This window comes from Benincasa hispida, chromosome 3 (genome assembly GCF_009727055.1).
Source record: "Benincasa hispida cultivar B227 chromosome 3, ASM972705v1, whole genome shotgun sequence".
Classification (NCBI taxonomy): Eukaryota; Viridiplantae; Streptophyta; class Magnoliopsida; order Cucurbitales; family Cucurbitaceae; genus Benincasa; species Benincasa hispida.
The window spans coordinates 6,452,370-6,464,965 of NC_052351.1; the positions used below are offsets into that span (position 1 = coordinate 6,452,370).

General features: G+C 31.5%; 1 protein-coding gene across 1 annotated transcript; it reads right to left on the minus strand.

The window, feature by feature from the left end:
* Window positions 1-585: 585 nt before the first annotated feature.
* LOC120074703 (protein CHUP1, chloroplastic) lies at window positions 586-4,354 on the minus strand. Its single transcript, XM_039027919.1, has 5 exons — window positions 2,985-4,354; window positions 2,090-2,403; window positions 1,889-2,000; window positions 1,035-1,169; window positions 586-925 (listed from the first exon to the last, which is right to left on the minus strand). Exons 1-5 carry the CDS (start codon window positions 4,143-4,145, stop codon window positions 794-796), a joined length of 1,854 nt encoding a protein of 617 aa, XP_038883847.1. The 5' UTR covers window positions 4,146-4,354; the 3' UTR covers window positions 586-793.
* Window positions 4,355-12,596: the final 8,242 nt, after the last annotated feature.

A 12,596-nucleotide genomic window follows, 5' to 3' on the forward strand; every position in this document is an offset into this window, starting at 1 on the left:
ATAGTTAAACTAAAATATAATTCATGGTTATAATTCTAGTCCTAGCCCTTCTCCTTCCCTCCCTCCCTCTCTCTCTCCCTCTCTCTCTCTCAGCATCCCATCTCAGCATCCCATGGATCCTTGTTTTTCCTTTGGCCATATTTTTGCCATATATGAACTTAAAAAAAATTGTATCTCAATCTCAACCATAGTTAAATAGTTAAAATTATCAAATAAACCCAATAATTGAACATACAAAAAAGGTAAATCATTGTGCATATATACTTTTAATAATTTACTTTTAGAAAAATGATATTATGATTCTTAGACTTGGATGTTCCAACAATAACACAACTTTGCTTAGGCGGCCACAAAAACTTATTCTAGTTAATATAGCTTTTATAAGTGTAGAAGATTGAGAAAATTATTTAAGGAATTTATCACTGTACAAATGATTTCATGAATATTTTTAGGTCAATTATTCCTCTAAATTCCCTTGAGGTTCCCAACCCGCCTTAGAACTGAGAAGAATAAAGAAAACACCCTTCATAGTTATTCTGCATCAAACCAGTAGATAAGTTTTCAGAGAATGGCAGTGGCAGTGCATATTTAAAGAGGAAGTTGAATGCATATTAATGAAGAAAATGGCTTCCCTTCCTTTTTCCAATATATTAATCACCTCAGTTCATTTTTTTTAAATGAATAAATTGGAGTTCCATCCCAAGACAGCCGCTGCCATTAATATACACAAACATGATAACCTATCTTTACAACCAAAAAACAAGAGCCCGTCTGAAGCTGAGATTGCTGCAGATTAACAAGTCGTAGGCCTGCTACTCCACACGTACTTATGTTGCTGATTTTGGCATTGTACATGACATGAACTTGCCTTATCTCTCAGCTCTTGAAATGCCCTCATTGTTTCTACATCAAACCCTCCAGCGAACTGCACATTAACAAGTTAAAGAACTTAACCACACACAATCATAGATAGAGAACTTGGAATAACCACTTGCTGCTTATGTCAATTACAGGGGTCACCCTCCAAACATTACCTGATGCACACGGAAGGCAAATCTAACGCCTTGGACAATCAGCTCTTCTTCTTCAGGTCCACCACCGACTGTTTCAAGCTCCGCGGATACTCTTTTCATGTACTTCATTGCTAATTTTACAGAGACAAGCTTGATCTGTGACACATTAATTGAAGCACACAATTGCCTCGGATCAGGAATATATCAACTGAGTAACTATTACCACGTGAACTTATTAAACACCAACACCCAACTTGGCGCCTAGGGGACCATACAATATTTTGAAGGCAAAACGATTTGTCCTTTTTAAATAATGCACTGCTTGAGAGATAGGATTCTTGGAGCTTCTTCCAAGGGTTTATATTTGAGTTATGAAGTGAACGAATATTAACAAACAAATCCCAGTGTGTTCATTCTAAAGAAACTTATAAAAAGTATCAAATTTGCAGCAAACAAGGAGAATCTGATTCTCTTGTTAGCCTATAACTTAAAAAGAGCCATAAAGCGGACAAGAAGATGTAGTTTAGAAATCTGGGAATTCCCATGTGCGCGTGCAGGCAAAAGGCAGAGGAAAATAAGGCTAAATCAAAACATCCTTTTTGTCATCTTCTTAACCATTCTCCATATTTATATTACATTGCTCTAAGACTTTGTCAGAGTTATTTCCCTGTCTCTCCAGAGCGGATCCATTAAAAGGGACCACCTGAGAGACACACCTAAATGGAACAACTTAATTATTTTAATAATTGTTGCATTTCAAGTCAAGGAAATAATTATTAAATCAGCAGTCTTCTCTTCTTGGATTCCTTCCCCCACCCGCCGAACTAAGCTAGAATTAAACTATATTTGTTAAATTGGTCAGAGATGGAATTTACCTGACACACAATTCCACTATCAAGCATCCATTCCACTGGAATTTGAAATGCTTTGTATCTCTTAGTGGCAGATTCGCGCATTCTAGACAAATTGTATACGCCATGTTCCAACCTGATGCATCAAGAACAGAAACTAAGAAATGTAACTAAATGCAAAGGAGAAAATCAATTAGAATTAGGCACATGGAAAATCTTGAATACTTTTCAAGCAATGCTTGCATCTTCTTGAGAGCGGATCCGCAGGGCTGACGGGCATCACCACGAAACGATGAGGCTTCGGATTCCAGCTTCTTTAAATCGCAATAGCCAAATGCAGCCTCACGCAGAGCGTCGGCCTTTTGCTCCGGCCACTGGAAGTGTTTAAGCACGGCTCTTTCATCTACTAGAAATGAGAGCTCGTCATCCAACCATTTGACAAATGGTACAACGTCCTCAATGTCAGTAAATGAAGCATTTTCGACTTCTTTTATCAAGAACCTTATGAAATCCCCCTGAGTCTCTACATCTGTCTTTATCTGCAAGTAACATGGGAGATTGATCGTGAGAATCATAATAAAATCAAAACCCCAAGAGAATAATAATTAAAGTTAATTAAAGTAACTTTTCTTATTAGCGTTGGATTTGATATTAAAGCAATCCATCATCAAGAGTTTGATATCTTCCACTCAAAATCAACCTTTATTTGGCTTCAAAGAAAATTTATTCTCTATGATTACCTTTTATGCTTTGTTGAGTTTAGCTTTTTTTTTTTTTTTTTTTTATAAACAAGAGTGGGAAGGGGAAGGGTAATTTTGAATTACTCAACCTCCAAAAAGCGATGAATTGAGTAAACATTTCAACTTGCCAAAATATTTAGAGGAAAAAAGAAAAAAAGGGATATGCCAAAAGGACAGTTTTGAATCAGAAGGGCGACCCAATCAAAGGAAGCAATATTCCGATTTTGACAATAAAATCCAAAGAAAACCAATAGGGGCACCTAATAAAAACAATTATGGACCAGTCAATTCTCACTGACAAAAAGCTCAGCCTAGTGGCATAATTGTAAATTATAGGACTGGAAAAAATTAAGGGACAGAGTACGTGACCGGTGACTTACAGCGAGTAAGTGAGCGGACCGGTTCTCAATCTCTCCGATCATGTCGCGAGCATTGGCGGTTGACGGCGGGTCAGTAACGCTGGAGCCAGAATCTCGCCGGGAATCCCTCCGCATTAATGAATGATAGAACTCCACAACCTCCGGTATTCGCCGCACCTTCGTCGGCATCGGCCTCTTACCCTTGGGAGGCGGTGGAGGGGGAGGAGGTGCGGATTTCGAAGGTGGCGGAGGAGGCGGCGGCATTGGCTTGGTCGGGACAGGGGGTGGAGCTGGGATTGCTTTCTCTAAGTCACCGGAAGAGCCAGTTGATGAGGAGGAAGTATTGGCAGAAGAAGAAGAAGATGAAGAAGGTTTCGGAGGAGGTTTTGGAACCCTAGGTATTCGTGATTTTATGTTAGAGAGAGTAGGCTCAGCGAGTTCTTCCGAGTTACATCGTGAGTGTCTCGGTCTCTCGGTTTCAACTTCTTCTTTCTTTGCCTCTGGATGTTCAAACTTATGATTGTCTTGGTTAACAACAGCCTCCGAACATTTGGTTGTTCTTTTCAAGTTCCTGATTAGGTTAGACTTTCCCGAGACCTCCATTAATCCCTGGAACCTCTGCGACGCCGAAAGCTCATCGTTCTCCAAAATAAGTTCCATTCTGCTTCGATCCAACGCCATTTTCTTCAGCTCCGCAATTTCACATTCCATTGCCTTTATTCTCTCTTGACTCTCTCTCCTCTCCTCCTCAACACTCTGTTTAACTTCCTCCACTTCAACTCTCAACCGCTCATTCTCCGCCTCCAAGAACAGTATCCGCTTAGACGCTCTTTCAATCTCGGCATCTTTCGTAGAGATCTCGTTCTCAAGCACGGGCACAATGGCGACAGATTCCTTCAACAGCTTGTGCTCCAATAGGTCAGTCTTCAGTCGCGCCTCTCTGTCTCGCAACTCCTCAACCATACGAAGGAGCTCCGTGACGTCAGGCGGTCGAGGCTGAACCTGAGCAGAAGAGCGAGGGAAATAGACACCAAACGAGCGGGAGAAGACTGTTTTCTGAGAAACCTTACCGGAGCTCGGAGAAGGCTGCGCCGGCGTCGATGGCTTCGGTGAGCTCTCTACTTTTCTACTCGCCGGAGACTTCTGCAACCCCATTGCGACCTTCACCTTCCCAGCCACCATGTCTAAACTCTCTCTTTCTTCCTCGCGTGGCTCTGCGTCTCTATGTGCTTGGAGGTAAGGTCGGGAGTGAGTTTTTACAGCTCTCCAATTTTTCAATCTACTTTAGAGTGTGAACGAAACGTCCTTGTCTTCGTCTCATCTGAGAGAGAAAAAGCGAGAAACAGAGATAAAGGATGTTGGAGTTTGTGAAAATTAAAATTAAATTCCAGAATGAATAATTTTTTTTCTTTTTAAAAAATAATAATAATAATAACAGAGAACGTTTGATTGTGAAGGGAAGAGAAGAGACGGAGGGCAGTGGCGTCGATCACGAGGAACGGTCGTATTTTCTTGGATCTAATTTAAAAAATGAAAACAATGGAAAATATAAGGAAATAAGAAAATAAAATAAATATATCGCCTCGAGTATGAATATCTAGGTACTCGCTTTCTAGCGCAGACAAGTATACGCGTGATGGAAGGGCAAGGAATCAAGCCGTGAAAACAAGATCTACGTGAGTTGTTGGAGTTGAGCGCGCGTGGGATTTGAACGTCGAACAGCTACCGAAGTAATAAAAAGTTCACAGGGTAGAAAGCCCTTCCAACGGTCAGCTCAATAATTTTACAACGAATTTCTCGCGATATTTCGCGACACTTTACTGTTTTCCTTCTCCCATGTGTTTGTTTGACAATTGTTTTTATAATATTTCTGCCTCCTTCTTCTTGTTAAAGTTATTAAATAAATAAATCCTGGTTCTTTCTCATTGCCCCCAGCTACCATGTAGTTATTTATTTCTTTAGTTGCCTCAAATTCATGGAAGAAATTTATTTTTTTTTTCCTTCTTTCTAAAACATTTGAAGTATGTCAAGAATCACTACAAGATTTATGCTTTTAATTTTAGCACATGGTAAAATAAATACATTTCAGAATTCATGAAATTGTTTCTCCTTGATATTTTAGCTTACAAGTGAAAATTATTTATTTGTATTTGATAGAAAAGGGGGTCTATCTACTTCATACAAATTTTTAATTAGAAAATTATTAGAATGAATTCAATTACTTAGGCAGTTAGTTTCATCTATTATGGGACGACGTTAAAAGTGAGGCTATATTTGGTAAATTGTTTATTATCTCAAAAGATTAAAAAAAAAATACATTTATCATAAATGATATATTTACTACTTTTAATATAAACCTATAGAATTCATGTTTACCCAAAGTAAACTCTGCCTGATTAGCTAGTAGCTGGTGGGAACGAAATTATAGGGAGGATAGGGACGGAAATAAATGTAAATTAAGTCTAAGATAATTCAAGTTTTATTTCTGTTTTCAATCCATTACTAGTATGAGTTCAAGATTTTAAACTTTTTCATAGTGACTCTGTTTCATGCCTCATTTCAGGGAGAACTTTCATTATATATTTTCCACTTTCATTAACGTAATTCAATTAATTTAGATATATATTTTCCATTAAAAAATTAGAATTGTAATTATATCTTACTCCAACTAAAAAAATAAAAATAGGAATCCACTTTCCAATTTTTTTATGTCATCCACTTTCCACTTTTTTTTTTTTGTTACATACCAACTTTTTTTTAATAGTAAAATCTATAATCATAATATATTATCAAATTTAGAATTTATATAATGCGTTCATTTATACTATTTAAAAGATATTGGAAAGTTTTGGCTATTAAAAAAAGACTAGGGTCTAATAGGGAGGAAATAAAAGAAACATTGATTACAATATGGTAATGGTTAAAATTTGGAATAGTCGCCATTAATATGTAGTGGAGGGCGTGGATATATGGTGAAGGTAGAGGAAGGTTTCAAATCTATAGTTTCTTGAATCCTAATAAAAGCTGGTTATACTTAAATTAATGGGAACAACAAAAATAAAGGTAAAGAAAAGGCACATCATTTTATTCATTTGATGTATCTTTGTTTTGAAATTTGTTTGAATAGTTATGGTAACTTGCCTTCTTACTAAGATTTCAATCATTGCCAATTAAACCCTCCCTCTAATTATTTGTTTAAGGTCTTTGAGATCCATTTTATCTCTCTTTCCCACCTCTTTTTCCATCCTCTAACCCATCGATATTTTATTTTCAAAAGAAATATTATACTTTAATATATATATAGATAGATAGAAGACATTTGATACATTCTCAACTCAAATATCAAAGATTCGTATTCTTATTCATGGTTAAATTGAAAAGAAATATATATAATCGAGGTAGGGATTTGATCATTCACTACTAGAAAAAACACATTTCTTGATGTTTGTAATTTTAAATACTTGACGCTTTTATGAAAAAAAATGTCAAGTAATAAGTGATTTTTAAAGAAAAATGTCAAGAAAATGTAAATATATATATATAGTTGAGGATAATTTTAATGAAAAATGTGGAAAAAAAAAAAAACGAAGGTAAGGAATTTTTCGATTTTTTTTTTTATGCTGACAGAATACTTGACAAATGTCAAGTTTTATAATTCATTCCTAGGAGCCTCAGTTTTTATTTACTCTCTTTTTCCAAAATTTAAATGATTTTTGTTCTACTGCACTTGTTAACCAATTTCAGTAAATCTTATATACCATATTGTTGTATTTATACCAAATTAATTAATGATACTTATTTTTATTTTAGTTTATATTTTTAAATATTCAATTTTTTTTTATTGCACTTTTGATATATTTTTAATTTAGTTCTTTTACTGTTAACTCTTTTAGAAGACTTTAATATCTCTGTTAGTCATTTTCGTCTTCTGAAAATATTTATTTTATATTATGTATTTTTCATGATTGAAAATTATTGCTGTTATTGCATTGTTTGACAAAAATTAACTTTTAAACAAATAATATGGATTAATTTTGAGATTTGTTTGAAAGTATATCATCTATATTTAAATATTTAAAAGTTTACTCATTAAAATGGAATAGAAGGACAGGAACCGTTTTTCTAAAAAAGAAATGATATATTTTTTTTGTTATTATATAAAATTAAATAATTTAATATTAATAAAAATATGTTACGAAGTATTAAATGCGGTGTTAAATAGTTTGAAATAAAAAAAGGTTTATTAATTAATACGTTTAACTAATGAAAATGTACATGATAGTTATTAAAAAAAATTGTCGACTTAAAGTTAAACACACTGGTTATTATTAGACTAACAAGAAAGAGGAAGAAGCCTTATTGTTTATTGATTCCATTTGCATCCCAAAATCAAATGATTTTTGTTTTTCTACTCATTGGATTAAAATATCAATCACTATTTTGAATAATTAAGGTTGAACTCATAATTAGTATATCCACTATTTTTTTTAGAGAAAAAAACATATGAATTAAATTAGTCTTGCGAACTTGAGTTCAATTGATATAGATTTGGATTATCAACTTCGAGATCTGAGGTTTAATTTTCCTACCCACATTCTTAAAGAGCAAAAAAAAAGTTAGTCTCAACTTTATTATTTCTTTTATTAATTATTTTTTATTAAAATGCCAATCACTATTTTGAATAATTAAGGCGGAGCTCATAATTAGTATATCCACTATTTCCTCCTAAACTTAAATTCAATTGATATAAATTTGGATTATTAACTTTCATAGTAAAAAGGAAAGTTAGCCTCATCTTTATTATTATTAATTAGCCGTATGAGATTATTGAAAGTGGTATACATATACACATTATTGAAAGATATCATCATTTTATTTTATTTTTCAAATCCAAACTTATAATTACTACTTTTCACTAATTTCTTTGTTAATTTGTAGCTTACATTCTAGGTGCATTTTAAATAACAAGTCAAGTTTTAAAAAGCTAAAAAAAAAAAAAAAAGATTTATTTTATTGTTCTTTTCATTTTTAAAATTTAATCTAGATTTCAAGTGTTTAGTAAGAAAATATGAATTTTTTTTTTTGTACATAATAAAATTAGAAAAATAAACACAATTAAAAAAAAGAACAAATGATTAATAAACGGATTTGAATTGTCATGAAAGTTGTTGTATACCGAATAATTAGTTTCTCAAATTAATATAATAAACCAAATAATCTATTCTACAACTACAAGAGATAGATCTACCCCTATACAGAATACCAACCAAACATCAAAATCTGAATCAAACAAATATGAAGTTACATATCCAAGAAGAAATCAATCTGTTTCTCATAGCATCCAAAGGAAATAGGTGATTCAGGTTTGGGGGTGAAATTGTCAGCCACATGCATGTAAGTTTAAAAGTTAATTAATTGAAAAGAAGAGGCAAATGGGCATTGTTTTTAGAGACTATATGGCTGATCCATCTTTTTCACTTCATATTCAATGGCTCAACACTGACCATTAACTAACTTACTTCACATCCCCACTTCATGTGTTTTCCTTTTCATACACATTATTTTTGGCCTATTTCCAAAGTCTTTCAATAATTTCTTACACCCAAAAAAATAAAAAATAAAATAAAAGCTGCTCACTGAGGGCTGACCTAACCCCTCTCATGTTTCAAAATGCCCAAAAAGGCAGAGCCCTTTTCCACTGTCGCCCCTTCCTCATTAAAGGTGCTGTTAAGAAATCGACCTAAGGTGTAAACAGTAGTGAAAATGATACTCTGATTCACTTTAACGAATAAATAATCAATCAATGGTAATCTAAATAAAGTGGGTCTCATTTGATTACGTTCTAACATCTGGGGCTCACTTTCAAATTTGTTGTTAAAAATGCAAGTTAATTGACAATTGGAGGGTGCTCATCCAATTGCGTTTGTAAATTGTGCTGATACGAATACCATTACAATTATTGATATTGTTATTACATGAAAATTATAAATCTACCACATTTACTGTCACCGTAATCATTATTGTTAGGGTCAAATAATAACAGTAATAATGATAGTAAATGTGGTAGATTCATCATTCTTAATAAACGTGATAAAAAAATCCAATTATGTTTGCATTTGTGATCAATCACAATTAATCTATCAATAATATCTTATTACAATTACATCAAATTTAATTATGAATTGACAAATTTGGCCTAAAATTTACGCAATTAGTTACCAAAGTGTTAACTATGTTAACGACAAAGAGAGAGCAATTTATTATTAAAGGGACAAATGTTAGGATTAAAACTGTAAATAGCTAAACTTCAATGCTGGATCATTTTGAACGCAAAATTTTGCAATTAAGACCACCTTCTTTAATTTTATGCCTAGCTTCTAATAAATAAAATAAAAAATAATACATTATTTTCCCTCTTTTTAATGGCTTATTGTTTTCATTGATTTTGTATGTAGAAAACACTTAGCTTTATTTGGCTTTAATATTATTTCTACGCTTTCGATTGTATATTCTTATTATTATTATTATTATTATTATTATTATTGTTATTGTTATGTTGATGTTGCAGCAGTTTCCTTTCATATTTTGTTTTTGACGTCGTTGTACGTTTTGGTTGTCTATTTGCGGTTATTAAATAAGGATCTGTCAACTTGTAAGTAAAGCTTTACCCTCTTTGAAAATTCATATTGAACAGTAACCTGAAATGGCATTGACGGATCCCACACTACACTACTTTTGGGGTTTTCTTTATAATATTGTCTTATTTAAAGAAGTCATTTTAGGCATTTACTTACTTTCAAAGATTTTAAGTTAAAAATTTTTAGTCAATTTCAAGATTAATTTAAGTACTTACCCACGACATGATATGAGATAAAAGAACTCGATTCTTCCACTCTTATATTTCTTTTTAACTAAAAAAAACTACCAAATATTTTAACAGAAATTATTTCAAATGATAAAATTGTCAAAAAATATTTATAAAATATAATAAAAGTTTAGAATTTATAAACGATAGATACTAATAGGTACTAATAGACTTCTATCAGTGTCTATCAATATCACTGACAGACACCGGTAGAAGTTTGTATCTATCATTGATAAATTATGTTATTTTACTATATTTAGTAAATGTTTTGGTTGTTTTTTTTTTTTAAAAAAATTGAGTTGTTTTCATCGTATTTGTTAATATATAAATATATGTTATGTTCTATAAAAAGAAATTCAAATGGTAAAACTGTTGAAAATATTTATAAGATATAGCAACATTTTAGAATTATCAGTGATAATATAATTGATAGTTCTAAAATGTTATTATATTTTATAAATATTTTAGTTTATTTTTCTATATTTAAAAACAGTTAAAAAAAAGTATGTACTGTTCAAAGAATTTTTTTATAACTCTTGGTGTACTTTCCATTTACCTTTTTCAAAAAAGAAAGTATTGCAAAATTTTAACGAAACTTGATTTCGATTTTATTCCCTCTGAAATTTGGGTAAAGATTGCAAAAGAGTTCTCTCTAAGTATGAATATAAATAAAGAAAACATAGACGTGAGCTATTTTTATAATTAAGCTTAAATCTCTCATTGAAAAAAAAAGTTATTAAATGAGCCATTATATATATTATGGTCCCTTCAAGGATATCCAATAAAACAGAAGGCATCATATTATAAAACAACTCACAAGACAAAAGGAATAGGAGTAGACAATTAGAGTTTATAATGACAATGATATTTTTTTAGTCAAACATACCTAATTATATATTATCTCTCAATATTTCATGATGTATGTATAATTTCCTTGAATAAGAAAGAGGATAGGATAGATGATAAAGTTTACACATGACATAAATACCATATAAATTATATATTTAGAAAAGTAAAAAGATATTAAAAATTAAATGCAAACATATGGGCATTTAGTGAAAGAGGTTGAAATAGAGATGTAAAAGTGAAGAGTTAAAAAGGTGAATGAATAAAAATGAATGTGAGAAGGAGAGCGGTATGATGCATGTGAGAATAGTTAGCATGAAAAGGAATGGCACAAAGATACAATTAATATATGTCTATGCATATAATGTAAATCTACATTTAGAAAGAGGGAAGTGGTCCTTATCTTGTTCTACTTCAACAGCATGGTCATAATGTGCCAACCAAGCAATGCCCCAAATCTTCCAAAACCTTCCTAATCCCTCCATCCTCCTTCACATTTGTCCCTATCTCTCCATTTGGGTTAGGGTTTAGGGACATTTTTATCTTTCTTTACAACAAGATTATTGCAATTGGCATCACCCATTGCCTTGATGCCAACGTCGTCACATGATGCTTATTATCTTACAAATAAGTCGATGCTAATTTGTCCAATAGACATATATATATATATATTTATATATATTATATATATAATATATATATATATATATATATAATCAATACGATCGAAAGAAATTATGAAAGTTGCATTTTAGTCTAACGGTATATATATTTTATTTGAAAAGTCTAATGTATTTTATAAAAGAATAAACTTACTTTTTTTTAAATGAAAATATTATGCATTCACATAAATTAAGAGACCCAAACAAAAAAAAAATGGTTAAAAACAAGTTTAGAGAAACATTTAGGGTGTGTTTGGTATGTGATAAAAGTAGAGAGTTGATTTGAGTTGAGTTAGTCTAGAGAGTTATATTATCTGAGGAGTTAAATTGTCTGTGTTTGTTATGCATAGTGAGTTGAGTTGGTAATTATTGCTGTGTTTGTTGTGTAGAGTTGAGTTGGAGGATCTGATGTAGTTTTTTTAATGAGATTAGTTCTATTTTTTTTTTTTTTTTTTTATTTCATTCTTTCATTCTTAGTTTTATGCTTTTCTATTGTTCGATTAATTTTCAAATATACACGTATTTTTTTCAAATCATTTATGACAAAACTGGACAATCTCAAATTTTTTTTCCTCAATTTGTAGAGCATAATACATTATTTTTCATATATTCTTTTCAAAAACTGTAATAATTCTAATTCTCTTCAATCGTAAAACATACCAAAAAAATATATTTCATATTGCTGCTCAATAATTGGTATATTGTATATTGAATGTTTGTATATATATTGAAGTATATATATATTTCAATATTGAATGTTTGTATGTTATATATATAAAAAAAAAAATTCACAAAATATATGTTCTTTTCGATACTTATAATATTAGTTATATTTACAAACACAAAAAGTACATGTTTTCAAGTACGCAAAAGTGGTCTTCAATAATTCTCATGATCGAAAAGAGGTCTTCAACAGTATCCATCTTTATAGGGAAAGGGATATACAAGTTGTTCTATTTGGCGGATTATGTTTCATGATTAAGAAGAATAGCAAACGATGTGGTATTGGGCATATTGGGTTATAGTTTTGATTTATGATGTTTATTTACCAATGTACCCATAATAATCTAAAAATACAGGGCTTTAGTGGGTTTTTTTTCCAAGGATAGGTTTGAGGGTATTTTAGTTAAGTTTTTTTAAGGGCCTAGTGGGTTTTTTTTTTTTTTTTTTTTTTTTTTAAAGGGCCCAATGTACCTATAATAATCTAAACTTGTCATACTCCTAGTCCTAGGACAACAAATTTTCACCGAAAGATGTGTT

Excerpts from the sequence above, each read along its gene's own strand:
- LOC120074703 (XM_039027919.1), bottom strand. The coding sequence starts at position 4,145 with ATGGTGGCTGGGAAGGTGAAGGTCGCAATGGGGTTGCAGAAGTCTCCG. Across the intron at positions 2,404-2,984 it reads GGTCCGCTCACTTACTCGCT|ATAAAGACAGATGTAGAGAC; the intron begins GTAAGTCACCGG and ends TGTTACTTGCAG. Across the intron at positions 1,170-1,888 it reads ATAGTGGAATTGTGTGTCAG|ATCAAGCTTGTCTCTGTAAA; the intron begins GTAAATTCCATC and ends AATGTGTCACAG.